The sequence below is a fragment of the Emys orbicularis genome, chromosome 7 (genome assembly GCF_028017835.1).
Source record: "Emys orbicularis isolate rEmyOrb1 chromosome 7, rEmyOrb1.hap1, whole genome shotgun sequence".
NCBI classification, from domain to species: Eukaryota; Metazoa; Chordata; order Testudines; family Emydidae; genus Emys; species Emys orbicularis.
In genome coordinates, this window is record NC_088689.1 from 112,819,068 (window position 1) to 112,846,109 (window position 27,042).

Consider the following 27,042-nt stretch of genomic DNA (forward strand, 5'->3'; position numbering starts at 1 on the left):
TGCCCCTCCCCCAGTGTATTCTGTTTTTTGTTGTTGTGGGATGGCCATGGCTGAAGATGGGATGTTGGAGAGGGAGGGCCAGAGCTCTGAGGTGGCACTGAGTAGTCTCTGTCTCAGATGCTTGGCTGGTTCTTGCTCACATAGTCCGGGTCTAACTGATTGTCATATGTTGGGTTGGGAAGGAATTTTCCCCCAGGTCAGATTAGTAATGACCTTGGTATGGGATTTGCCTTCCTCTGTAGCATGTGAGTGTTGTTCACTTGCCAGGATTATCTGGGTATATCACACTTAATCATTTCCCTGCCATTGTGGGGGCCTTGGGCACCTAGTACACCTTGGTCCCTCCTATTCTCTGCCAGTAAAAGTCTAGTCTCCTGTCGGCTGTAATACTTTGGTTGAATTTTGGTTGTTGGGTTTAGTGTGTGGGTGTGGGGTGCTGTTTGTGACCTATATATAGGAGGTCAGGCTAGATGATCTGGTGGTCTCTTCTGACCTTAAACTCTATGACTCAGTTAGGGGAAAAAATTCTTTTACTTGCTATCAGACCTGAAAACTCCCCTGGGATCTGAGAGTAAAGCTGAGTGGTTTCCTTCTTGGACATCAACACCTGTAGTAAAAGTTCTGCACAGCAAACTATGTCCTCAGTGACACCTGTGCAGTACAGTTGTCTTCAATTGGTTTGCACAGGGGGAACTGTTGGAATTCAATAAACAAAAAGGATGAGAATGCGGTTCGTTCTCCATAACTTTGTTGTTCTACAGGGCTGATGAGTAAAATGACTCTTTGTTACTAGACTAAGCAGATTTGACTAAGCATGTGCAAAGTATTTGTTAATGGCTATTTTTCAGAGCAGACCCGCACTGAAATGCTTCCGAAGCACTTTGAAGATGTGAAGTGCTAAGTATTAGTAGTAGTGTATTAAGAAAATAACCTCTGAAGATTGAGGAGCCAAATTTATTGTCAATCCACAATTCCTGCCTCTGGGAAGGAGTTAGAATATTTTGAAATCTGTTGCCAAAGCTAAACATAAATGAGAAACACAGCTTGAGTGGTGCAAGGGGGACTCTCCTGAGGAAATAGCAGCTAACAAAATATAGTCTGAACAGATCAGACGTCTTATTCCAAACAATTTCAAGAAGGACATTTTAGTATAGCTTTCAAAACTAGTGTGAATACCCTTGGAATGAGGCACTCTTGGACTGATATATTATCTGCTCCCAGGAGAACACAGGCAGAAGAACAGCATTTCCAAGAGGGGTGATTTTTAAAGGACATACAGGATCTCATTGCTTAAATATACACTATTTTGGCTAGGATGGTCTCTTTGGAGCCTGTTATTCTTTAGTCCTTCATCTTGCCCATTCTTCAGGGATTTGATTGTATAATCTAGAAGTATTAAATTTAACACAGGATGAATACTAACATAATAAGCTTGACCACTCTTCCCAGCAGCATGAAGGATGTGGAGTTTCTGTAGAGGGCAGGCATTTTTTAAAAATTTTCCAGCATTAATAACTTCACTACTTCATTACATATAGATGACGTCCATTCCCCCAGCTCCTTTGCAACATAAAACACCTGCCCTGACAACACCCTTGGACCTTAGCAGTTCTTGGAGAGGGGAGATCTCGTGTAATGTTGCAGTTGCAGTCCAGGCTTGAGCGGGGGAGAAGAGGGGCATATGAGTTTCATGGTAACGCGGGGAGAGAGCTGTGCAGAACAGGTCCCATAAGACTCTCAAATTAACATTCACCTCTCTTTACGTTTAGTCTTTGGATCACGTTTTTCTCCTTCAAGGGAAATAACGAAAGACCTTTCTTTTAAAGAAACAGAAATTCAGATCAATGGTGGTCATGTGCTAACACGGAGCTTCTGTGCTAGCGCCATACTCAGGCCTGCTTTGAACACTGTCTTTAGAAATTCAGGCACCTACACTGTCAGAGCTTGTCGCTGGGTTTTAACCACATGACTCCCCTTGACTTTAAGAGGAGCTGCTTTGCCAAAATCCTCCAGAACTGGTGGAAGTGTCTGGGTTAGCGTGCCTCCCTGCTAAGATAACTCTAGAGTCACCTATAAAGTGTTTGAGACTTGTGCGATTGATGGGTAGTTGGGATTCTAACCAATTCCTGTGAGAAAAGATGGTGGAGGAGACTGTCTTGCATTAAAGAAATAATGTAAGGTTGGTGGTGGGAAGGGCTTTGTTCTTCCTCCCTTCTCAGGCATCAATAGGCCTCCACATGCCGTTATGTTTTAAATACAAAACACCTCTAATAGAAAGGCCTCCTGGTTGGTGGATTTCTGCTACCTTGGTACTTTATTCATTTAAGCTATTGCAGTTTGGGTGATGCCTGTGCCCTAACCCTACTGCACCAGCTATTGGAGATTTTGGGTGGTTTTCATACAATCGTTGCACTTGTTTCCATTGTCTCACTGCACTCTCCAGTTCAGCTCATGTACTATAACATCTTGAATAAGCCTTGATGGGATCTGCCATTTTCCACTGTGCCACCCAAGAGTTTACGGACATTTTCTGTCCCAGCTTTGGGTTCCTTCCTAGATGAAATCAGTATTTTGGACAGTAGGAGACAAAATCATTCCCTGTTTTAGAACAGTCAATAGACAGTATCTAAAGGTCTCTACTCACTGAAAGATTTTGGCCTTGTGTGACCAAGCATTCTCCTGGTTCTCCAGTGTTAGTCTGAGCGCCAAATTCAGATACTTAAGGTATGTCTACACAGCAAAGAAAAACCCGCAGCTGGCCCATGCCAGCCAACTCGGGCTTGCAGAGCTGGAGTGGTGGGGCTGTGTCATTGCTGGGTACACTTCTGGGCTCGGGTTGGAGCCCATGCTTTGGGACCCTCCCACCCCGCAGGGTCTCAGAGCCCAGGCTCCAGCCCGAGCCCAGAAATGTACACAGCAGTGAAACAGCTCCGCAGCCCAAGTCTGCTGACATGGGCCAGCCATGCGTTTTTCTTTGCTGTGTAGACATACCCTAAGGGTGGATGCAGCTGTTACTGAAGTCAACAAAGTTGCAGCTGCTTAATCTGGTCTGAAATTGGTTATGAGAGATATTTAGAGATTGCCCTTGATTTTTCTCTACTTAGAAATCTTGCCTCCAGGATATCTTGTTGGTTTAGGGGAGTGGATGGGCTCTGGTCATTAGTGCAGGTTCTGGCCCTGAATCCTAGTTCAAGGCATGGCTATCTGTCTAAGGTATGTATCTGGCCTCCATCGCTATAGTGTCCAAGCACCTCCCAGTCTTTAATGTATTTATCATTATAGCACCCTAGTGAGGTAAGGCAGTGCCATTATCCCCATTTTATGGATGGTAAACAGAAGCACAGAGAAGCTAAGTGACTTGCCCAAAGTCCCAAAGGAAGTGTGTGGCAGAGTAGGGAATTGAACCCAGCTCTCCTGAATCTCAGCCTAACCAGTGGACCATCTTCCCTCACCTGGTGAGGCAATTTAGAAGATTTCATTTTCACCCAGTGCATTCCCTGCTTACTTTGAGGGCACCCTCATGGTCTGCTATGAGTGCTGAACAATAAAAACAGCCTATTCGTTTTGGCAACTTTATTCATTATTCTTCAAACAAACAGTTCTTAAGCATTGTTTCTTTTGTTAGCAAATACCGAAAGTCTATAAATGGCAAAACTACCGACTAGATGTGGGTATCCCAGAGCTGATCACAAAAGGCCTCCTGCAATCTTGCCTCTTTTATTGTCCAAAGAGTCATCATTCACTACTAAAATACTTTGATTGCAAAAAATGGTTGCTGGTGACTTATTCAACTCCAGAATGTTTTGCATCCCTCTACAAAATACCTAACCGAGATTGCTGCTGCTCACTCGCAGCTTTGCTCTCTGTTTGCTCGGCTTACTTAAATCTAAGGTCCATATCCTGAAATCCTCCCTCAGTTTTAGTCAGGCAAGCTCCCATTGAAACCATTAAGAAAGAACTACAGGGTTTGACCTGAAATGAGTGTGAGTCAAAAGAGGGAAAGAAGGGTTTTATCAGTAGAGAAGAAGCTCTCAAGAAAAAGAAAACTGAAGAGAGGAGAAAGAAAGAAAGAAATCCTAAACTTGAGAAGCTCTATGGAAGCTGAAGGGTCCGTTTTCAGCATCAGGATTACATGAGTCCGTTACGGCAGATGGAAAGAGTTGGTGAACTGATGTAGTGGTTATTCTTCCCTTTCAACTGATGCTTCTATTCTGTTTGATGTCATTGGCTTTGGTACAGTGAATGCTCATTTGTAAACAAAATGATGAGTCATCAGGGTCTGACAGAGGAAATCTGTTAATGATTTTTCATGCGCAATTACATCCATTCAGTGAGCCATTAGCTCTCCTGACTTGGGTCTAGAAACTCCCAATTTAAATGAGTGACTGCGGCACTCTTGCTTCTCAGTGGGGAGTCCTGCTGAGTCCAGTTTTTATTCTAAGTGGGGGGGGGGGAACCCTGTTTGTTTTACATACAGAGGTGGCCAGCTGAGGACACTGGTGTTTTCTGTATTAAAAATGTCTAGAATTTCACTGAAAAAACTCACAGGCCCAGTGATGTTCCTGGCAAAGCTGGTCATTGTGCCAGATCTTTGGTCCTGTTCTGTCCTCTTTGCACTGCTCCAGTTGTGCAGAAATGGCCAAAACACTGGCTCACGCAGCCAAGCAGGGGTTGATTCCCTTTCCATAGTGGAATCCCCCGGGGGCTAAAGCGGGCACAGCTGGCTTTATGCTACCTACCCCCCAACATTCAGGGTCATTACCAGCCAGCATGAGTTTATTGGTTTAGCCCCCAGCTGCCTCCAGAACTGGTGGGGCAGAAAAATGTAGTCTAATTTCACCTCTGCTCCCCTTCTCAAGTCTTAGCCAAGCTGTGTGCCGGACACTCCCAAGCATGTGGGTCATTCATTCTAGCACAAGCACAGCTGGCACAAAAAGGTAAATCCCGTCAGCCTAAAAAAGATGTGGCAGTATTTGATGCTTTGGATTTATGTGTTCAAAACTCCACATCATAATCCATTGTGAAACAAAATGCTGGAGGCTATGGGCCCTATTCTGACTTCACCGTCATCTGTATTAAACAGGAGTCACTCTGCTGAAGACAGTAGAGTTACACACTAGTGTAAAACCTGTGTACATGAGATTAGAATCAGGCCTAAAAAGTCCATTAAGATTCCTGAGATCAGAATCAGGCATAAATCTATTAAGATGTAAGTGCTGGAGACAAAACTGTTTAAAACAAACCAATGACGGATATGAAGCATGGAGTGACTACTCCCCAAATCTCTCTCTGGATCCAACTGTGGGTATTTTTTTTTTTTTTTTTAAGGTTTTAAACCACCTGTCTTTCAATCTGCCAACTTTCCAGCAGTTGGCTTTGCAGCAATTTAGCAAATGTGGCTTTAGACCATTCATTAATTGGATGTTATGGCATTTTTTTGGATCAATGTTTAACTAGAATTAACCCCTTGTTCTCCATCTCTAACAACTATGTGATGATAAAAATTGAGGACAGTTCCCTTTATTGGGAAGAATGAGTATTGGCAAGGGTCTTTTCCTTGGGGATTTATAGCAGAAGGATCTACAGTACTTAGCAGAATGGTTTTAACCAGGGTAGAAATCAGCAATTGAGATTTCATGCGGTTTCATTTACATTCCCTCCTGCTTCCCTAGAGCTACTGACCTATCCCCTACAGCTCTTTCAGTATTAAAACTTGCATCCTAGAAGCATTGTTTCATGTTTCTCTGAACTGTAACTGCTTAGACTTGAGCAGAGATCAGTTGTTTCAAAAGGCATGAAGTAAACACAAATGTTTATTAAAATGCTCCTAACAGCTTCTCATAGTGGTCTCATTTATTATTTGGACACTGAGTTGCAACGTTGGATCAGATCTCAGTTGGTGTAAATTGGCATAACTCCATTGACATCAATGGAATTATGCTGATTTACACCAGCCAAGGATCTGGCTCACTGGTAGGCGTGCAGACACCCCCCCCCCCACACACACACACAAAAGACTATGATGATTGAGAAGTGACCCATGGAGAGGAAGTGATCCAGCTGGAATTGGCAGTGGACAGTTATTTATTATTGATTGATTATTTGTATTATGGGAGTACCTAGGGACCCCAATCATAGTCCAGGACCAAACTGTGCTAGGCGCTGTACGAACATACACACAAAACCACAGAAAGACAGTCCCAGGCCCAAGGAGTTTACAATTCAAGCATTTGTCTGCACTTTGAGCTGGGGTGTAATTCCCAGCTCGAGGAGACGTACTCGTGCAAGCTCTCATTGAACTAGCGCACTAAAAATGGAGCATAGCTTCAGCAGCAGGAAGGGCTAGCTGCCCTAAATACATACCTGTTGGAGATGCTAGGCGAGTTCTCAAGGCAGCTAGCCCCTCCTGCTGCTTGCGCTGCTGTGGCTATTTTAATCATGCTAGCTTGATGAGAGGTAGTGCAGTCTGGCTCCTGGAGCTGGGAATCACAGCCCCAGCTCAAAGTGTAGACATATTCTTAGCAAATAGTGTGAACTGGGCGCAAGTCCCATTTAACGTCCTTTTAGAGGAAATGTGTTGTTCTTGTGAAAGGGTGGGGGTTGGTTATTTTCTGTTCACCGATTCTTGGAGAAATTCAGTTTTTTATCAGCGGTTTTCAACCTGAGCTGGAATCAACGTCATAAATGCATCAAATGGTTGAGAGGGCATGGTGACTTGTCTCCAGTTTTTTCAGACCAAAACTGGTGGGATGTTACACCAGCTTTCTGATCATGCTTCCTTGTGCTGCAGCGCTACAATCAAAGTGGCTGGTTAGGTTGCCATAGCCTACACATAAAACTTAGGTTGACCCCTCACTAAGGCTGTGAAAAATTCATCCCACTGAAAGATGTAGTTAAGATGACCTAACCCCCTGTGTAGTCACCGCTAGGTTGACGGAAGAATTTTCCATTGACCTAGCTACAGCCTCTCCACGGGGTGAGTTTACTACAGCGACGGAAAACCCTCTTCCATCAAGGTCGCAAGTGTCTGCACTACAGCTGTGCCATTGTAGCGCTTGTAGTGTAGACGCACCCTGAGCAGTAGAGTCCTCTTCTGAGGATTACATTTTCATCCAGGCGTCCTAAAAGCCTGATTTTTGGCAGCTCAGGTTGCAACACTCCAGCAGATAAACACTTGATTGTGTGTAAAAAATGCTAGCCTTACTGAGAGCCCTCCATAACGAATAGACTGCTCCTGGGAAGAACTCTGTGGCTGAGGCTAGGTCTACACTACAGCGGGGGGTCGACCTAAGATACGCAACTTCAGCTACGTGAATAGCGTAGCTGAAGTGGCGTATTTTAGGTCGACTTACCTGGCTGTGAGGACGGCGGCAAGTCGACCGCTGCCGCGCCGCCGTCGACTCCGCTACCGCCTCTTGCCGCGGTGGATTTCCGGAGTCGACGGTAGAGCCATCAGGGATCGATTTTATCGCGTCTTCACTAGACGCGGTAAGTCGATCCCCGATAGACCGATTGCTACCCGCCGGATCGGCGGGTAGTGAAGACAAGCCCTAAGTCTGCGTTTGCTGTAAACAGAGGAGAGCTTGTGTTTTTTGTTTTTGTAATGTGGCTGACTCTGCCCGCAAGTATCGCTCATTTTGCTTTAGTATCTACAACTCCTGGAAGAAGAGTATTTCCCTGGAGTGTATTTTTTAGCTCGAATTCATAGTCCTCTGTTCTCCCCAGACGATTCCCAAATTATTTGGAATGTTCTCTCTGCATATCATAGCTCTTCCTGAGTTATACCTAAACTTTAATAAAAGCTAATGGTTTACATTAAGAAAGGCCAGAGATAAAGCTAGGGCCCTTTTATCACAGAATTAATGGCCTGAAAATGTCGGTTGTGTAGGGGCAACTGCCAAATATTGAGCCTCTGAAGATGATTGTAAGTCCCACAAATCAACAAGTTGGAGCGGATTATCTGATGTTCGCTGTGTCATTTTCCCAGGACTCCAGGCATGTTAGAAGCCAGCAGTTTAATCCACTCTGATAAGATGCATGAGGGAGTTAGACACTGTGTCCACTTACTGTTCCACTCTAATGCTTTCAGAGGCAAAGGAAGAAGAAGCCTTGCTAAAGCAGAAGCATGCAGGTTTTTCAAGCTGCAGCCTGGTTTTGATTCATAAACCCGGCATTTCAAGTTGCACAAGAACTATTTTTAAGGTCACAAACACAGGAAACAAAAATCAGTACATTTCATGGGTTTCCTGAGTGTTGCCTCACCAATCCTCTTCCTCCCTCTGTTTCCAGCAGACTTCCTTCCGAAGCTGACATCCTGCAATCTAGCTTCTCATTCAGAGCTCTTGGGGATGAAATAGTTGTGATGGAAACTTTGGTAAATCATTTTTCAGTTCATGGCCGATTTTAAGGTTGAGATAAAGAAGAACTGAATTTATGACATATAATAGCTTGTAGTTTTAGATGAGTTAGGATTTTAAATCTTTTATCTTTCTTTTTGAGATCATACTCAAGAGCTAATCTAACTAAACCTCCTCTTAGACTTTATTTAGGACTTGAGTCAATTTGTACCATTTGTGAATAATAGTGAAAATACCTATTGTAAAAGCCCTGCTGGAGAGAATATATGTGTGTTGTACCTCTGTCCTCAATTGGATGGAAACAGAGCTGCTTAGCTGGGCATGTATCATAGGTCCCATACTGTTAACTGATAGTGGAGATTTTCCTTTAGTTCAAGTGGCAGGGTGCTGTGTTTTAGAGCTGAAGGATCCAAGTTCTATCCATACTATTCCTGTGAATTTCTGAGTGGCCCTGGTGTGTAGCAGAGACAGTGATGAAATACAAATGGTCGCAGATTTGTTATGATAGGTAAAAGATAAAATATTGTAGATATTGAAACAAAGTCTGTGTTCAGGGCCCCTACCCTCTAGTCACTCTTGTATAACTGAGAGTAGAATTTGGCCCATGCTGTACCTAAAATCACTTTTACCCCTGTATTCATGACTTAAGTGTTTGCGTGAGTGTGATTCAAGTAGCTAAAGTGATATTTCACTGAGAAGGATGTAACTTGGTCACTTCCAGTTTATCATAAAATAACAAAGCTAAAATACATCTTGGTACTGCACTTTACAGACTGCAAAACAGAAGGGATGACCCCACCCTAGAATCCAAGTAAGGGGAACACTTCCTGTCCCTGATGGCTTCCCTTTGGAGGAGATGATGTAATCTGAAGAAAGGTGTTTTAGGGAGGAAGGATGTGTGCAAATCCAAATAAACTTCTGTCTATATTAGAATGGCCACATCCTGTTTACCATTAACCACTTGGCAACTATCTTAGCTCAGCAACTTATGATTTACAAAGATGTAGACACAGAAGAGAAAGGATCTTCCACTCTGCTCTGCAATGTGCAAGAGGAAAGACTGAAATCCTTCTAATTGGGAGTGGGTGATCTTTGCAAGAATAGAGGTACCTATCATATTAGTGGACTGCTTCTCTGAAGAGGTGTGTGTCTGACTCCTTCTGGGACCTTGGTCAAATCACTTAACTGCTCTGTGCCTCAGTTTCCCCATCTGTAAAATGAGGATTACCACACTTCTGAGTAATGAGCTCTGGGTAGTTAATATTTGTAAAGAGCTTTGAGGATGAAAAATCTAAGGATAATTACTATCACAATGACAAATACATGTATCTAGTCAGATACATTTTGGTAAAAGTTTGGCTGAACATAGAAGGGACTATTAAATAGGAAAAAATGAATGGCTTGTCATATTCTCTGCATATTAAAAGGGAATTGTGTTGTCTAGTTTCAGGGAGAAATCTAAACACTTTTTAGGAGATTTTGCTGAGATTTTTTTAACAGAACCTAATGGTGTAAAAATGCAAAATACATTGAGCAAAATCATTCACATTTGCAGCACTTCATCCCTTCTGCTTGGTCGCTCACAAACTGCACCATAACTCTGAGTATATGTTGCCCCCTTTTTTGGCACATGCTCCAGCAGAAAAGTTTTTCAGATCAGGCTTTGTTACTTCCTGTCTGATGTGACCAACAAAGCTAGTGAACCCGTGGTGTCTGCCAGTGGGGGAGGGAGAACCAAGTATCATGTTGGTTTTCTTGGACAAAACTTAGTCTGTAGCGTGTGGCCATAAACTTGTGAGCAGCAATGTGGAGATGAATACTAGAAAATGTTTGCAAGCCTTTTACTCTGTCTGGACAGCGAATTAAGATTTCCCTGGATTATTCAAGAAGGGAATATTCTCCTGTGAGTGACATGTGCATGGACAACACTGTAGGTCTTCCCCATAGAATTGCTAAAAGTATCTCTAAGCAAGAGTCTGCTCTGCAATCATGAGGTGCGATTGCAGAAGCTGGAGCTGACATACCTGAGCTAGCTGTAAACTAGCTATCTGGGGTCTTGAAGCAGTGAAGCAACAGCGGGCTGTACAGACTTGACTCAAACCGTGGATAATTACTCACAGGCTAGCCCACACGGAAGCTAATACTGCTGCAGCTTCACTGCTCTGGTACCCGCGCCAACAATATGTCTACACGAGCTGCAATCACAGTGTAGACATACCCTAAGATTATGGCAGTGATGACACCAGCTGTGCAAGTGACACCAGTGTCATATGGACGTCTGCTCGGGATTCCTGACCTGGCACTTGGAATGACCAAAGAACAGACTGCTCCCGAGTCCCTAGAGAACCCATTCCAGCCTTGTGGGTGCTGTGCTACCTATGCCCTACTGCACAGCTATACATGGGAAGCACTAGATCTGTGACTGTAGATTCCAGCTGTGTAGCAGTGGGTGTAGGAGCTGTAGAGGTTACTGAAGGGCTGAGGCAGCTGCTGCAGAGGGCACTTCTGCCTCTCCCTTTCCTGGAGAGAGTATTCCTTCCCTCCTTAGCTCCACGTAGGTTGTCAACGCTCCAGGATTGTCCTGGAGTCTCCAGGAATTAAAGATTAATCTTTAATTAAAGGTTATGTCATGTGTTGAAACCTCCAGGAATACATCCAACCAAAATTGGCAACCCTAGCTCCACAGAGACCCCTGCCCACACAGCCTAGTTACTCAGCATGCATGATAGGCTCAGGATTTGGCCCTTAGCATCTAGAGATGGGCCTAGAAGCAAAGCAGGATTGGGAATTTGAATACCTCCAAAGTTGGAGGGTGATCAGACCTCTGATCTGGTTTGGGCCCATTTCTGTTAATAAAGCCAAAGGAACAAATCTACAGTAAAGATACACTCTTCAGGCAGGAATGTTCCTAAATAGGCTGATTGTCAACATTTGCTATGTGGCACGAGCAGCTCCTTACACTGGCAGTAAGGATCTCGTAATAAAAAAATGGTAATAAACTGCCAAAGAAGCAAAGTGTAATGCACTTGTAAAGTTGCTTTGTTCTTTAACCCAGCATATTGCGACTATTGAGATTTGTGTGTGTATAGAGTTCCATTCAGATTTGAGATCCTGATAGACAGCACTGAATGAGCTGCAGTTTGTTAGGCCCAAACAGTATGCTAATAAGGGCTTGTCTACACTACAAAATTAGGTCGGATTTATAGAAGCCGGTTTTATGCAGCCGACTGTGTGTGTCCCCACATAAAATGCTCTAAGTGCATGAAGTCGGCGGACCGCGTCCACAGTACCGAGGCTAGCGTCGACTTCCGGCGCATTGCACTATGGGTGCCTATGGGTACCTATCCCACAGTCCCCGGAGTCTCCGGCGCCCATTGGAATTATGGGTTGAGATCGCAATGCCCGAATGATGCAAAGCAGTGCCGCGGGGGGTTCTGGGTACATTGCGTCACGCACCTCCCCCGCCGTCACAGCAACGGCAGACAATAGATTCGCGCCTTTTTACCTGGGTTACCTGTGCAGACAACATACCACGCCAAGCATGGAGCCCGCTCAGCTCAGCTCACCGTCACCATATGTCTTCCGGGTGCCGGCAAACGTGTGACTGCATTGCTAAACAGCAGCAGCAGATTACTGCCTTTTGGCGGTAGACGGTGCAGCATGAGTAGTAGCCTTCATCGGCGCTCGGGATGCTGGTAGCCGTAGGGCTGCATTGCACCAGCCCCTTGCCTTTTGGCAGTAGATAGTTTATTACGACTGGTAACCGTCCTGTCAGTATTGTCTGCTGAGCATCCAGAAGAGGCCGAGGGCAATCTGGGTGCTCAGCAGATCTGAAAGAAGAGCTTTCCTCAGGTCTGAAAGCAAGTAAATTTAGAGGTTGCCTGAAATGCTCATAGATTATTGTAGCCTGAGCGCCTTTACCGAGCCTTCTGGCTACTGTACAGCAGCAACCCCTTGCCTTTAACCGTCCTCGTTGGACAATGATGGTTACCAGTCGTAGTATACTATTTGCTGCCAAGTATTGTCTGCTAAGCACCCAGAAAAGGCCGAGGGCGATCTGGGTGCTGGCAGACATGTGGCTGGCACACGTGGGGCTACATTGCTACACAGCAGCAACCCCTTGCCTTTAACCGTCCTCGTTGGACAATGATGGTTACCAGTCGTAGTATACTATTTGCTGCCAAGTATTGGCTGCCAAGCACCCAGAAAATGCCGAGGGCTATCAGTCATGCTGCACTGTCGTCTTAAGATGTAAAAAATAGATTTGTGTTTTATTCATTTCCTTCCCCCCTCCCTCCGTCAAATCAACGGCCCGCTAAACCCAGGCTTAGGAGTTCAATCTCGGGGGGGGGGGGCATTCTGTGTGACAGTTGTTTGTATTTCTCCCTGATGCACAGCCACCTTTCTTGATTTTAATTCCCTGTACCTGTACGCCATGTCGTCAGTCGCCCGCCCCTCCCTCCCTCCCTCCCTTCTTCCCCTGGTCTTTAGATACTAGTTTCGCGCCTTTTTTCAGACCAGACGCCATAGCTAGCACTGGGATCATGGAGCCCGCTCAGATCACCGCGGCAATTATGAGCACTATGAACACCACGCGCATTGTCCTGGAGTATATGCAGAGCCTGGACATGCCAAAGCAAAACCAGGAGGACCAGCTGAGGAGGAGGAGGCGATTGCAGCGCGGCGACGATAGTGATGAGGAAATTGACATGGACCTCTCACAAGGCACAGGCCCCAGCAATGTGGAAATCATGGTGTTACTGGGGCAGGTTCATGCCATGGAACGCCGATTCTGGGCCCGGGAAACAAGCACAGACTGGTGGGACCGCATCGTGTTGCAGGTCTGGGACGATTCCCAGTGGCTGCGAAACTTTCGCATGCGTAAGGGCACTTTCATGGAACTTTGTGACTTGCTTTCCCCTGCCCTGAAGCGCCAGAATACCAAGATGAGAGCAGCCCTCACAGTTGAGAAGCGAGTGGCAATAGCCCTGTGGAAGCTTGCAACGCCAGACAGCTACCGGTCAGTCGGGAATCAATTTGGAGTGGGCAAATCTACTGTGGGGGCTGCTGTGATCCAAGTTGCCAGGGCAATGAGAGGCCTGGTGATATCAAGGGTAGTGACTCTGGGAAACGTGCAGGACATAGTGGATGGCTTTGCTGCAATGGGATTCCCAAACTGTGGTGGGGCGATAGACGGAACCCATATCCCTATCTTGGCACCGGCGCACCAAGCCACCGAGTACATAAACCGCAAGGGGTACTTTTCAATGCTGCTGCAAGCCCTGGTGGATCACAAGGGACGTTTCACCGACATCAACGTGGGCTGGCCGGGAAGGGTACATGATGCTCGCGTCTTCAGGCACTCTCTTCTGTTTCGAAAGCTGGAGGAAGGGACTTTCTTCCCGGACCAGAAAATAACCATTGGGGATGTTGAAATGCCTATCGTGATCCTTGGGGACCCAGCCTACCCCTTAATGCCATGGCTCATGAAGCCATACACAGGCAGCCTGGACAGGAGTCAGGACCTGTTCAACTACAGGCTGAGCAAGTGCCGAATGGTGGTGGAATGTGCATTTGGGCGTTTAAAAGCGCGCTGGCGCAGCTTACTGACTCGCTGTGACCTCAGCGAAAAGAATATCCCCATTGTTATTGCTACTTGCTGTGCGCTCCACAATATCTGTGAGAGTAAGGGGGAGACATTTATGGCGGGGTGGGAGGTAGAGGCAAATCGCCTGGCCGCTGATTACGCGCAGCCAGACACCAGGTCGGTTAGAGCAGCACAGCAGGGCGCGGTGCGCATCAGAGAGGCTTTGAAAACTAGTTTTGTGACTGGGCAGGATATGGTGTGAAACTTCTGTTTGTTTCTCCTTGATGAAATTGCAGCCCCCCCCACGCACCCGGTTAACTCTACTACCCTGTAAACCAAGCACCCCAACCTCCCCTACCCTCCCCTCTTCAAGCACCACTTGCAGAGGCAATAAAGTCATTGTTACTTCACATTCATGCATTCTTTATTAATTGAGCACACAACTAGGGGGATAATTGCAAAGGTAGCCCGGGATGGGTGGGGGAGGAGGGAAGCAGCACACAACTAGGGGGATAATTGCAAAGGTAGCCCGGGATGGGTGGGGGAGGAGGGAAGCAGCACACAACTAGGGGGATAATTGCAAAGGTAGCCCGGGATGGGTGGGGGAGGAGGGAAGGAAAAGGACACACTGCACTTTAAAACTTTAAAACTTATTGCTGTGGAAATCATCTAGGGTGGAGTGATTGGGTGGCCGGAGGCCCCCCCACCGTGTTCTTGGGCGTCTGGGTGAGGAGGCAATGGGACTTGGGGAGGAGGGCTGGTGGTTACAGAGGGGCTGTAGCGGCGGTCTCTGCTCCTGCTGTTGGTTACAGAGGGGCTGTAGTGGCGGTCTCTGCTCCTGCTGCCTTTCCTGCAGCTCAACCATACGCAGGAGCATATCAGTTTGATGCTCCAGCAGCCGGAGCATCGACTCTTGCTTTCTGAGTACAAGCTGACGCCACTTCTCCTCTTCAGCCCGCGTTTCAGCACGCACCCTCTGCTCTTCAGCCAGCGATTCAGCTCGCCACCTCTCCTCTCGCTCATATTGGGCTTTTCTAAAATCAGTCATTGACTGCCTCCACGCATTCTGCTGTGCTCTGTCAGCGTGGGAGGCAGTCTGTAGTTCAGTGAACATTTCGTCACGCGTCCTTCGCTTCCTTCTTCGAATATTCACTAGCCTCTGTGAAGGTGAAACATTTGCAGCTGGTGGAGGAGAAGGGAGAGTTGTTTAAAAAAGATACATTTTTGAGAACAATGGGTACACTCTTTCACTTTAGATTTTGCTGTTCACATCACACAGTACATGTGCTTTCGTTACAAGGTCGCATTTTTCCTCTTATATTGAGGGCCTGCCTGTTTGGTGTGAGAGATCACTCACGCAGTTCCAGGCCACAGATTTCAGCTTGCAGGCAGCCATGGTAAGACACAGTCTTTTGGCTTTTTTAACCTTGTTAACAAGTGGGGATGGTTTAAAACAGTACTGCTCTCATTAACCATACCAAGCACCCGTTGGGTTGGCCATTTAAAATGGGTTTGCAATGTAAAAGGAGGGGCTGCGGTTTCAGGTTTAACATGCAGCACAAACCCAACTAACTCCCCTCCCCCACACACTCAATTCTCTGGGATGGTCACTTCACCCCTCCCCCCCACCGCGTGGTTAGCAGCGGGGAATATTTCTGTTCAGCAGAGCAGGAAGGGGCACCTCTGAATGTCCCCTTAATAAAATCGCCCCATTTCAACCAGGTGACCGTGAATGATATCACTCTCCTGAGGATAACAAAGAGCGATAAGGAATGGATGTTGTCTGCATGCCAGCAAACACCGGGACCATACGCTGCCATGCTTTGTTATGCAATGATTCCAGACTACGTGCTACTGGCCTGGCGTGGTAAAGTGTCCTACCATGGCGGACGGGATAAGGCAGCCCTCCCCAGAAACCTTTTGCAAAGGCTTTGGGAGTACATGAAGGAGAGCTTTCTGGAGATGTCCCTGGAGGATTTCCGCTCCATCCCCATACACGTTAACAGACTTTTCCAGTAGCTGTACTGGCCGCGATTGCCAGGGCAAATTAATCATTAATCATTAAACACGCTTGTTTTTAAACCATGTGTAATATTTACAAAGGTACACTCACCAGAGGTCCCCTGTGTGCCCACAGGGTCTTGGGTGAGTTCGGGGGTTACTGGTACCAGGTCCAGGGTGACAAACATATCCTGGCTGTTGGGGAAACTGGTTTCTCCGCTTCCTTGCTGCTGTGAGCTATCTATGATGTTCTCTCCATCCTCATCTTCCTCGTCCGCCGAACCCGCTTCCCTGTCTCCAGTGAGGGACTCATAGCACACGCTTGGGCTACTGGTGGCTGCACCCCCTAGAATGGCATGCAGCTCCTCGTAGTAGCGGCATGTTTGCGGCTCAGCCCCGGACCTTCCGTTTGCGTCTCTGGCTTTGTGGTAGGCTTGCCTTAGCTCCTTAATTTTCACGCGGCACTGCTGTGCGTCCCTGTTATGGCCTCTGTCCTTCATGGCCTTGGAGATCTTTTCTAATGTTTTGCCATTTCTTTTACTGTTTCGGAGTTCGGCCAGCACTGCTTCATCTCCCCAGATGGCGATCAGATCCCGTACCTCCCGTTCGGTCCAGGCTGGAGCTCTTTTGCGATCCTGAGACTGGGACTGGGACTCCATCACGGTTACCTGTGCTGATGAGCTCTGCATGGTCACCTGTGCTCTCCACGCTGAGCAAACAGGAAATGAAATTCAAACGTTCGCGGGGCTTTTCCTGTCTACCTGGCCAGTGCATCTGAGATGAGAGTGCTGTCCAGAGCGGTCACAATGAAGCACTGTGGGATAGCTCCCGGAGGCCACTAATGTCGAATTCCGGCCTCACTACCCAATTCCGACCCCCATAAGGCCGATTTTATCGCTAATCCCCTCGTCGAGGTGGTGTAAAGAAACCGGTTTAAAGGGCCCTTTAAGTCGAAAGAAAGGGCTTCGTCGTGTAAACGTGTCCAGGCTTAAGTCGACTTAACGCAGCTAAAGTCGACCTAAACTCGTAGTGTAGACCAGGCCTAAGAGAGAGGCATCTTCAGACCCCTGCATTTGGTCTGTTTAAATCAGCACCACCCGGTGTTATTCTGAAGGAGTTGTTTGCATTTAGGCCCCAGTTCAGTAAGGTAGTTAAACACATGTCCAGCTTTAAACGTGTAAGTAACCCTATTGAAGTCAGTGGGACAGTTCCCAAGCTTAAAGTTAGCCACGTGCTTAAGTACTTTGCAGAATTGGGACCTTGATTCTTCTTCTTTTAGGCTACTGTAACAGCTGGAGGTCACCCCCATACATATCTGCACCCTTCCTGCTGTTGTTAGGGTGTCATATATAGCCACATACCAGTGAGCGGCAGAGGTGGCATTTCAATGGCTTCTTGCGTCAAGATGAGCAATGGAAATGACACCACAGATGACATTATAATGGCTGTAGAAACATACCATTCATTCAAAAGGCTTTAGGTGCAGCCAGGGCATTGCATAAAAGCCTCTGTGGGGGAGTCTCCAGGTAAATTTTTAACAGCATTGCTGTTGTGACATTTGAATGCTGTCAAATCCATCCACATTGTCAGGGAAGAAATTGTAAGGAGAATCACTCAGGAGTCAGAGGGAAAAAGGCCATAAATCTTGGACATGTGTTGGAGGAACCAGGCAATCTGTGTAAGCCCCGCCAGGCTTCCAAATACTGGTACTGTGTGGCAGAGAAAGAGCTTCCGAGGGCAGCGTTAGTGAAGCTGGGGGAATTTGGCTGTGTTGGCTTGCTCTACAGATGGGTCCAGGTGGCCAAATTCCAATTAGGCAAAAACAAAACCATATATGGAGCCGATTGTTCCCTGCCTTTGCTCATCTTAGGCCTGGTCTACACTACCCCCCAAATTCGAACTAAGGTACGCAACTTCAGCTACGTGAATAACGTAGCTGAAGTCGACATACCTTAGTTCGAACTTACCGCGGTTCAGACGCGGTCCACACGCGGCAGGCAGGCTCCCCGTCAACTCCGCGGTACTCCTCTCGCCGAGCTGGAGTACCGCAGTCGACGGCAAGCGCTTCCGGGATCGATTTATCGCGTCCAGACCAGACGCGATAAATCGAACCCAGAACTTCGATTCCCAGCCGCCGAACTAGCGGCTGGGTGTAGACCTGGCCTTAGTGTTATTTGAGTGTAAAGTACTAACAAATCAGAATGGGAGCATTCCACACCCACTTTGCACAGCTGTAATCAATGATACAAGGTGCAAAACAAGGGAAAATCAGGCCCAGGTTTCAGTTTTAGTTTCCAATTAATCTGAACCACCAAATTTTTGTCTTTGTGGAGTAGGGCAACTTAAAGGCCCTGGTTTTGGTCCATCTCTGGTTTGCGCAGATCTGGTCTTAACCTATTGCAGATTCAGCCCCTTGGCCTTTACTCCACTCGAGTGTCGCTTTTAGTGTAAGGTTCAACCAGACCCGAAAGGTCAAAGTGAAATTCCATTGAAAATGCCACCCTCGTCAGTTGAAACCACAGTTCAGTGTGGTTTCTGCATGGAGCTATAATGGGGGGATCCCCGGACTCTGAACTCGAGGGAGCTGGGCTGATGCTAGACTTGGGTGTTGGGCCCTTGCTTGCCAAAAATTTTGTAATCCTGGCAGCTGAGGTTTTGTAGCAAAAGCTGTAACATGGGCAAGTCTCTCCTGGTTTAGGGATGTCCAACTCAAAGCTTTAGGCAAGGGTGGGGAAGTGTGGGCTGTGTTTCACAAGGTGTCATGATTTCCACCATTAAAGTCCCCTAGGCACCTATATTTCCACTAGTGAGCATGTGGCCTGAGAATCCTGAACAGGTAGGCACCTTCCTCAGGTCTGGACTTAGGTGCCTAAGTCCCCACGGGTGTGGCTAGCTTAGGCAGCTCTCTGCTGATTCCCCCCTGCCTTAACTCTCTGACAGGTAGGCTAGTTGTGGTGGGCAGTGCAGCCAAGTCACTGACTCACCGCTCTCCAATTATCAAACAGTGTGTATGGTGCTGGCCACCCCACCCCAGCATTGTTTTGGACATCAGGAAGAACCACATTGTGGCTGCTCGTGTCCACGTGCACAATGGCAGAGGGAAAGTGCAGGGGAGTCGTTTCCCAATCCTTTGCAAACCCATGAGGTGTAGCCAACTCTTGTGTTATTTCTGGTTTTACTGAAAGCCCCAGCTCCTGGAGTCATGCTATGTTGGATGAATCATAGCTACTTTTTTTTTTTAATTGAAAGTTTCTACCCATTGTGGTTGTGGAGAAAAAGTTAAAAACATTAATCCGCAAAGGCTTTTGAACCAGGAGGTAAATATAATGACCCAAATTTATTATTTTTAAGTCAGTCTCGTGATTTTTTTAGAGATTGACTCATGGTTTTGGAATGCTTGGGTCTGGCAATATTCCGCTTGCAAGGGGCAGCTAGTTCTTGCACTATCTGAGCACTGGGGATGGCAGGCAAGGCAGCGTGAGGTCATCCGTGCCCCAGAGGGGACGTGGCTGAGGGGCAAGAAGCATGGCTAGTGGCCTGGCCATCCCTTTCTGCAACTGTACACACCTGTGCTGTCAGCGCAGGAGCAGGGGCATGCTTTGTGCCCTTTGAGAGGATGTAGCAGCTCCTGTGTGTTCTCCCCAGGGTCCCTGGAGCTGTTCCACCTGCCACCACATAGGCGCTGACTCCGTGGGTGCTGGAGCACCCACGGGGAAGAATTAGTGGGTGCTCTGCACCCACTGGCAGCCAAGCTCCCCTCTCCACCCCGCCCCACCTCCTCTGCCTACCTCCCAGTGTTTCCCGCCCGGCTGCCACCAAACAGCTGTTTGGCACCGTTAGCACGCTCTGGGAAGGGGGGAGGAGCAGGAACGTGGCGTGCTCAGGGGAGGAGGCGGGGAAGAGGTGGGGGTGGGGATTTGGGGAAGGAATTGAAATATTGGCAGGGAGGGGCGGAGTTGGGGCGGGGACTTTGGGAAGGAGTTGGAATGCGGGCAGGGAAGAGGTGGGAAGAAGTGGGACAGGGGCGGGACCTCATGGAAGGGGTGGAGTGGGGGTGGGACCAGGGGCAGAGGGGGGGTCGAGCACACACATGAAAGAGGGGAAGTCGGCGCCTATGCAGTCCCTCCCTCTGCCACTAACCCTGTCCCCAAACCTCATTCTAGCCATAAAGTCATATTGCCTGGAGCCACTCAGAGGGATAGAGAGCAATGGGGATCCATCAGTGACAGGCAACCCAGTCCCTGACCTGGATTGTCTCCGATCCCTCTGTGACCCAGCCTGTCCTCCAGTTCATTGCGTGCTCCTTCAGCACTGCTTCACTGCCAGCCACCCCCTCCTCCCCACTCAGTATCCCTGAGCCAAGAAGTTCCAACGCTGATTCCTCTCCTTGCAGGGCTTTTTGCCATGTTGTGGTTAGGCAGCCACCCCAGCCAGGCAGCATGTGGGGGTTGATGAGAAGTAGCTGAGTTGTGTAAGACTCTTAAACTACGTGGATGGATTTCCCACACACTCAGTTTAAAGCAGCAAGTCTCTCTGGCCTATGGGACAGCAAAACAAAGAGGATCTATAAAGATCATAGAGGATAACAAGCTTTGCAGACAGAGTGCAAGGGAAGTGAATTTTTTGTAAAAGTATTTTTCAATCTAACTATTGTCAGCTGCTTGTTCTCTCTGGACTCAGACGAAGGAGGATGCTAGAAAATTCCTTGCCCAGGGCTCCAGTATCCCTTTGGGCTGTCATAGGACCATCAGGAACCCTTAAGAATTAAAATCTTAACTCTCTCTGCTCTGATCTAATTTTGTCATTCCAGTATCCTGTGGCCTATCTGTGCCACTGTAGCCTTGGGCCCGATCCAGCTTCTGACACCCGTACTGACAGTGAGCAGCACCTTACTCCACAGATAGTCCCATTGAAGTCAATGGGCCATTCATGAAGTGATGTACTATTAAACATGATTAGGGGTATCAGAATCCAGCCCATTAAAATCAGTGTAAACTTTGCCCTTGACTTCAGTAGGAGCAGGATTGGGCCCTGAGTTTACAGCCCTCAATCTCAGCAAAGTTTGCTCATATGAAAATGCTATTCAGGGTCACTCTATTTAAAAACAATCCTGACTACCCTTTCATTTTAAAGAAAAAGAGAAAAAATTGCAATTGGTTGCCAGCTGTCTTCAGGTCTGAATGATTCAATACATTCCACAATGGCAGGAGGGGTGTTAGAGGTCTCAAAGTCCATGGAACTGACATCCCAATCATGCAGAGGCTGGACAGGGAACTCTGCTCTCCTGAGTACCATGGGGCTCTCTCCACATTATTACCACAGGGGATTGCATAGTAGGTTCAGGAATAAGGCTCTGGCAAGTGGATGTAGGGAATGCAGAGGCCTTAGACACTTGTGGAGACCTGAAGCTGTAGTGGTGCTCTCCAAGTGACTCTGTTGGTGCCCTGCAGTATGGGCAGAAGGATTCTCTTCCCTCAGCTCCTATGAAGCCCTGTAGCACAAAGCTCTCTTTCTTGAGCCTGTGCAGTGGTCAGGATTTGGCCCCCAGAGAGCAGATCTAATGAGTAAGAAGGTGCCACTATTACAGCCATTTTCTCAATTGTAACTACTCACCAATATTTACCATTTACTATCCAATGTTAAGGCATAGAACCCTCAATGGGTTGTTTTGTTCAGAGGGTATATTCTCAGTGAGAAGTATTTTATTTTGTTGCCACGCTTTGACATGAATGTTTCTTTTCAGCTTCAGCCAGAGCAATTAGACTGTGGAGCAGCCCATCTCCAACACCCTTTGGCCATCCTGCAACCCATAAAGGCAACACCAGTGTTCAAATACCAGGGCCTCACCTCGGTGGCCGTTTCCAGTGTCAATAATTACACCGTTGTGTTTCTGGGCACAGCAAATGGAAGACTCCTGAAGGTAAAATTAGCATGTTACTAGAGAGATAAGAATGAAGCACTGAAGGGAGTTGATGGTTCAGGGATGGGTGGTGGGGTTTGGAGCCTTTCACCTCTCGGACCATTGGTTTGTATAGTACTCAGGATGGCAGTAACTGAAAGCTGTTGCTGTACCACCTCACAGTGTGTAGTTCTGCAGGCCTCCCAAAATAAGCAGGGGTGGGTTGGCTCATTTCTTGGATGAGTGACTACCAGGTTGCTCCTAGATGCAACAGGAAGTGGTTTTAGTGATTCACCCCACATAATAGTATGGGGCAGTGTGCTACTGGAAGTGTCTTCTTGCAGATGAGGCATAAAACAGAGTTTTTGACCTCTTGTTGTCATTAAATATCTCATGACATTTTTCATAAGAATAGGGTTGTTACTACTTGTGTCCTGGTTAAATGCCAACTTGAAGTTGCACGCTGCCTACCTAAATTCCCCTGGCAGTTTCAGCTGGATACATTGCATTTGCTTCCCATCCTACAAATGTTATGTCACATCACTGTGCGCTGTTAACTAGCTGATATATTCCACCCCAGAGCTGGCTGCAGGGAAATTGGGTAATGTGGGCAAATGGTGATCCCTGGGTGAAAGGCACTAGAAAAGTGTTGTTATTGTTGATCATCTCAGAACTGTTTGGTGGCCTGTGTGAAATAAGTTGTCAGTCCCAGTCCAGTTTGCAGTAGAGAGGTGTCCATCTCGCACAAACCACCATCATATGGCACCTTTGTTGGCAGCCTCAGCTGAGAGAGAGGACTATTGGACCCTGACAAGTGGCCCTTCCCATGCCGGGCTGAGGCACGTTAACACGGCAATGTGAAGGAAGTGTGCATTGGTGCTGCCCACGCTGTAACTGCACTGAGAATAAAGAGTTCAGTCATTCGGACTTTCAGTACAGCCCATTTATCCATTACTGTATTCACAGTAATAGAAAAAAAATATCATTTGACAAGCTCGCTCTGAGCACAGGCTTTCATTCTGCAATAAAGAAGTAACTGGATGTTACTTTAATCTATACAATGATATACATTGCCTGGTAATTGGTATCTGTTAATCAGTATTTAAGGCTACAATGTGATTGTGTTGTTTTTACCGTAATATACTGTAGAAACAAAAGACTGCAGTTGAAATGCTATTTTACAGCATTTTTTTATTAGCAGTGTCCTAATAAATTCTTCCCTTGATTTGATGGGTTTTAAAAGCTCCTTATAGACTGAAGAATCAAAGAATCACTGAGTGATCATTCCCCAATGCTAAATTCTGAAGCAGGTGTGAATCCATGCATATAATATTGTGTCTCTGTTGAAACAATGCACTGAAGGCAATGTAGGGCAATGCACTAGCCTCAGTCAAGAGCCAAGGTGCAGGGCCAAGGTTTCAATAACCTCAATGCTTAGAGTTTGCCAAAGGAAGGTTTACGTTCCAGCCAATCACAGCAGTTCACTAAAGTCCCTGCCTCAGTAAGCCCATAGAGTAGAAAAAGCCCATCTAGGAGAGACATGGCTGGAATCTGCTTTATCTCAGCCCAGAGCTAATAATACATAATTTGGAATATTGGATCAAAATACTTGGAGAAGAGAAAATGAATCCAATTTCTCTCATTGCTTCCAAGTGCTCCTGGCAGAAAAGTGGGAAAGATCTCAGAGAAGCTCTCTGGTTTCATTTTTGCCTAGAGGGGGAGGTAATCCAACAGGGTGGTAGGCAATTGACGTCATAGCCAGGTGCACAGGGCCAAGGGTGAAAACACATCCCACATGCAGCTCCCGTTCACACAGTATTAACAGTTCTGCTTCCATTATCGTATCATAGAAAGTAGCCTTATCTGTTGAACGTCCATTAGAGAGAGGCTCCTGACTACCCTTGACTGGGATAATTTGCTCAGATAGCTATAATTTAATTCTGCAACACAGCTGCGTAACCAGAAGCCTTTGTACCTTCAGGGCTCTTTGTTACTTGGCATGGCATACAGAATATTTTGTGTAGGTTATAATTCAGATCTTTGCTGTCCAAGAAAAGACGGCAGGAGGGCAGAAGTAGTGTTTGACCAGCTCCCCCAGCAGCAATGATGGCTGCCAGTCACATGGGGAATCAAACATACTGCAGGATTGGCTGGCATATCATAGGGACCATTATCTGTGCCACAATCAAGAGAGTTGTTAATGGAAAAATAATGCTTTCAAAGCTGCTAAGCTTACAGTGTAGTGTAAAAGCATGGCAGAGCCTAGCACCCTCCCTGGGATACAGGGATTTTCTGCTAAGTCATCCTGATGTCAGGTGCTGGAACCCAGTACACAGATGCAGAGGTATTTTTGCTGAATTACTCAGAAGTTAGACCAGGTTAGGTCTAGTCAGCTCCAGTCCAAAAGCATAAGATCTCCCCATGGCTGTATCTACACTATCCTTTTCCCTAAAAATTTCCCTCTGTTGCTAACACCAGCATAGCTGCAATAGGGGAAGCTCTAGACTAGGTAGTTAGACTGCTGTCCATCAGCATTATTACCACCATGTCACCCAGCCCTGCTCTGAGGGTTACACAATGGTAACACTGTTGGCAGCCTTGTCTGTACTGGGTCTCCTGCCAATGCTTTCATTGGTGGAGCTACACCAGTGCGTAGCATTGGTGGGAATTTTTTAAGGGCAAAGAGGCTAGTGTAGCAAGGCCTGTGAGACATCAGGCCCCACAGAGAGAGATACCTTGTGAAGAAGAACACTAGGAACAGCCAAGCTTGTAGGGGCAGGGGGGAAATTAGCTGGAACAGAGGAAGGATGGTGTTGTGATTAAGGCACCGAATTGGGAGTCAGGAGATCTAGGTTAAGTTCCTATCTGTAGACTTCTAGTGTGACTTCAGGAAGTCATTAATCTTTCTCAACCCCATGTGTAAAATGGAGATGATAATATTTCTTCTCTTCCATGTTTCTTATCTATTTAGTTAGTAGCTTGCAATGTATATGTACAATGTCTAGCATAATGGGGCTTCAACCTGAGTTGGGCCTCTGAATGCTGCTGTCATACAAATAACACTTTTCTGAGCATAACTGTTTCAATAAAGATTTGGAAATAAAATAATTTTCCAATATGATGATGATGATGATAATAATGACAACAATGAATTTGCCTGTATATGTCTGAAGACCTAATTTTGATTTTATTTATGCTGGTTTAAATCAGGAGTAACTCCATTGAGATGATCTGAATTAGACTGACATAACATCAGTGTGAGATCGGAATTAGGTCCTGTAAGTCATTGCGGTGGCAGGATCTTTACCCTTTCATGGCAGAAAAAGGGAGTTCCATGCAGCTTGCTAAGTAGGAGTCTTTGTCTTGAGACATTAAAAATGGAGATCATGTCAAAAGATCCCATAGCATTTCCCATCAGAGACGGGGTTTGCCCTTCACCAACCAGTATTTCCCTTCCCCTCACAAGTGTTCTGTGTTGCAGGCAGAGTTGCTTCCCTCCACCCCAGTGGTGGCTGCATTTCAGTGGTGCTGTGTTTGTGCAGTTTATGAAGCACTTTGGGCTTAAAGCTGATGTGAAAATATAAGGCATTATTAGTTACCATTTTACTTCTGAGTTTATAAAAAGAGTGAGAAAAACATCTCCCCCATAACAATGTTTGATCTCAACAAATGGTTCTTTCTCACTATATAGATTAATCTGAACAGTGCCACGAAGATTATTAGCAGGAAGTCAGTTTCAGTGGCTTATGGGGAATCCGTTCATCCCATCATGCAGTTTGATCCTTCTGATTCCAGCTACCTCTATCTCATGACTTCCTATCAGGTAGGACTTCTGTTCTCCATACATTTGGCAAAGTGCGTTCATATGATATTTACAATCAGCATTGGCTTAAGGAACAGAGAGGAGCAGAAATATTCTTTTAATACCAGTAATGCACAGACTTGTAAAGGTTAGGAATCACTCCAAAGTTTAGATCAAACCTTTTCAGAACCATCCATACCTTTTGGGTCTATGTAGCTGGGCTGGAAGTCACATAGGAACAAACTTCTTTGCAAGATTTCTGTTACCATTTCCTTCTGGCCAGGCTAGAAATATTGTGAGAATAGCCTTCTGTCTAAAGTTTTGGTACGGGCACTTCTGAACAGAACTTGGAAATGCAGAGGGACATGAAGACTAGAGATAGGTCCTAGCCTCAAAGTTCAGATCCAAATGTCACCAAATTTGGGGGTATTTGTATCTGGAGGTTTGCATTGACCCGTTACTGAGACCAGATCCAGCTGCAAAGTTTAGTTCTGGATCTGAACTTTCCCAAGTTTCAGGGGGGTTGGATGCATGATTCATGTCAGCTTCACTCTTAGTGAAAATGAATAAAAAGTTTCCCAAACTTTTCCAAACCTCATAATGAGTATTTGGAGTTTGGGGCCAGGGTTCAGGTTGATTCCTGTTATCTGAACTGGTTCACCCATCTCTATGCAACTAAAGGTGAAAGCTACAGTGAAACATGCCTTAAGAAATAACCTACAGGGCTGGCAAAAATAAGAAGATGTTGGTCTTTATCTGAAAGCTGGATAACATTGTACTAGAAATTTTGGGGATACTTTTAAAGGGTCACTCAAGAAAATGGTTTGCCTGTTGGAGCTGGTCCTCAGGGCAGATTTCACTGTACCTAAAAATTCACACACCTCATCTCATAGGAGGGCACTATCCAGCGTGGAAGGCTCTCTCTTTGGAGAGGCCTGAAAATTCCACAGCAGGAAGAAACAAATGGTCTCTCCTTGCCTTCTATGAAGTGAACAACTGAGGAGGAATAGAGTTCAGTTCTTGCTCCAAGCTGTGGTGGTCTGTCCTGAATTACATTTTAATTTGTTGAAACAGACGCCCAACCACTGATTTTATATGTTGTATTTATACTTTCCAGCTGTAATTCCCTGCAGACTGGCCATTATCATTTCACATAACTCTCCCAGGGTCTCTGTCTAGCTAATATCTCAGACCTTTTAAACGCCTCACAAACACTTTGGAGCACAAAAAGATACCTGCTGTGAACTTTATCCTGGGCTGACTAAAACCCCATGTGCAGTACTTCAGATCAGATAGCTTGGCCCTTTCCTTTAAATTAGGCCAGATCAGTTCCTTTTCCCAATGGAATTTACATCTTGGGAATCTTGAGAAGCATGTGTGGAAGCTGTGCACAGCA

At 46.4% G+C, this 27,042-nt stretch overlaps 1 protein-coding gene across 1 annotated transcript in view; it reads left to right on the forward strand.

Annotated features, from left to right (window-relative positions):
• The window catches only part of PLXND1 (plexin D1), a 134,679-nt gene that overhangs the window by 15,613 nt on the left and 92,024 nt on the right, over positions 1 to 27,042 (forward strand). The window contains exons 2-3 of the mRNA XM_065407389.1: positions 21,689 to 21,865; positions 25,536 to 25,667. Of these exons, the coding sequence (XP_065263461.1) occupies positions 21,689 to 21,865; positions 25,536 to 25,667 (309 nt within the window). The remainder of the gene's footprint in view (positions 1 to 21,688; positions 21,866 to 25,535; positions 25,668 to 27,042) is intronic.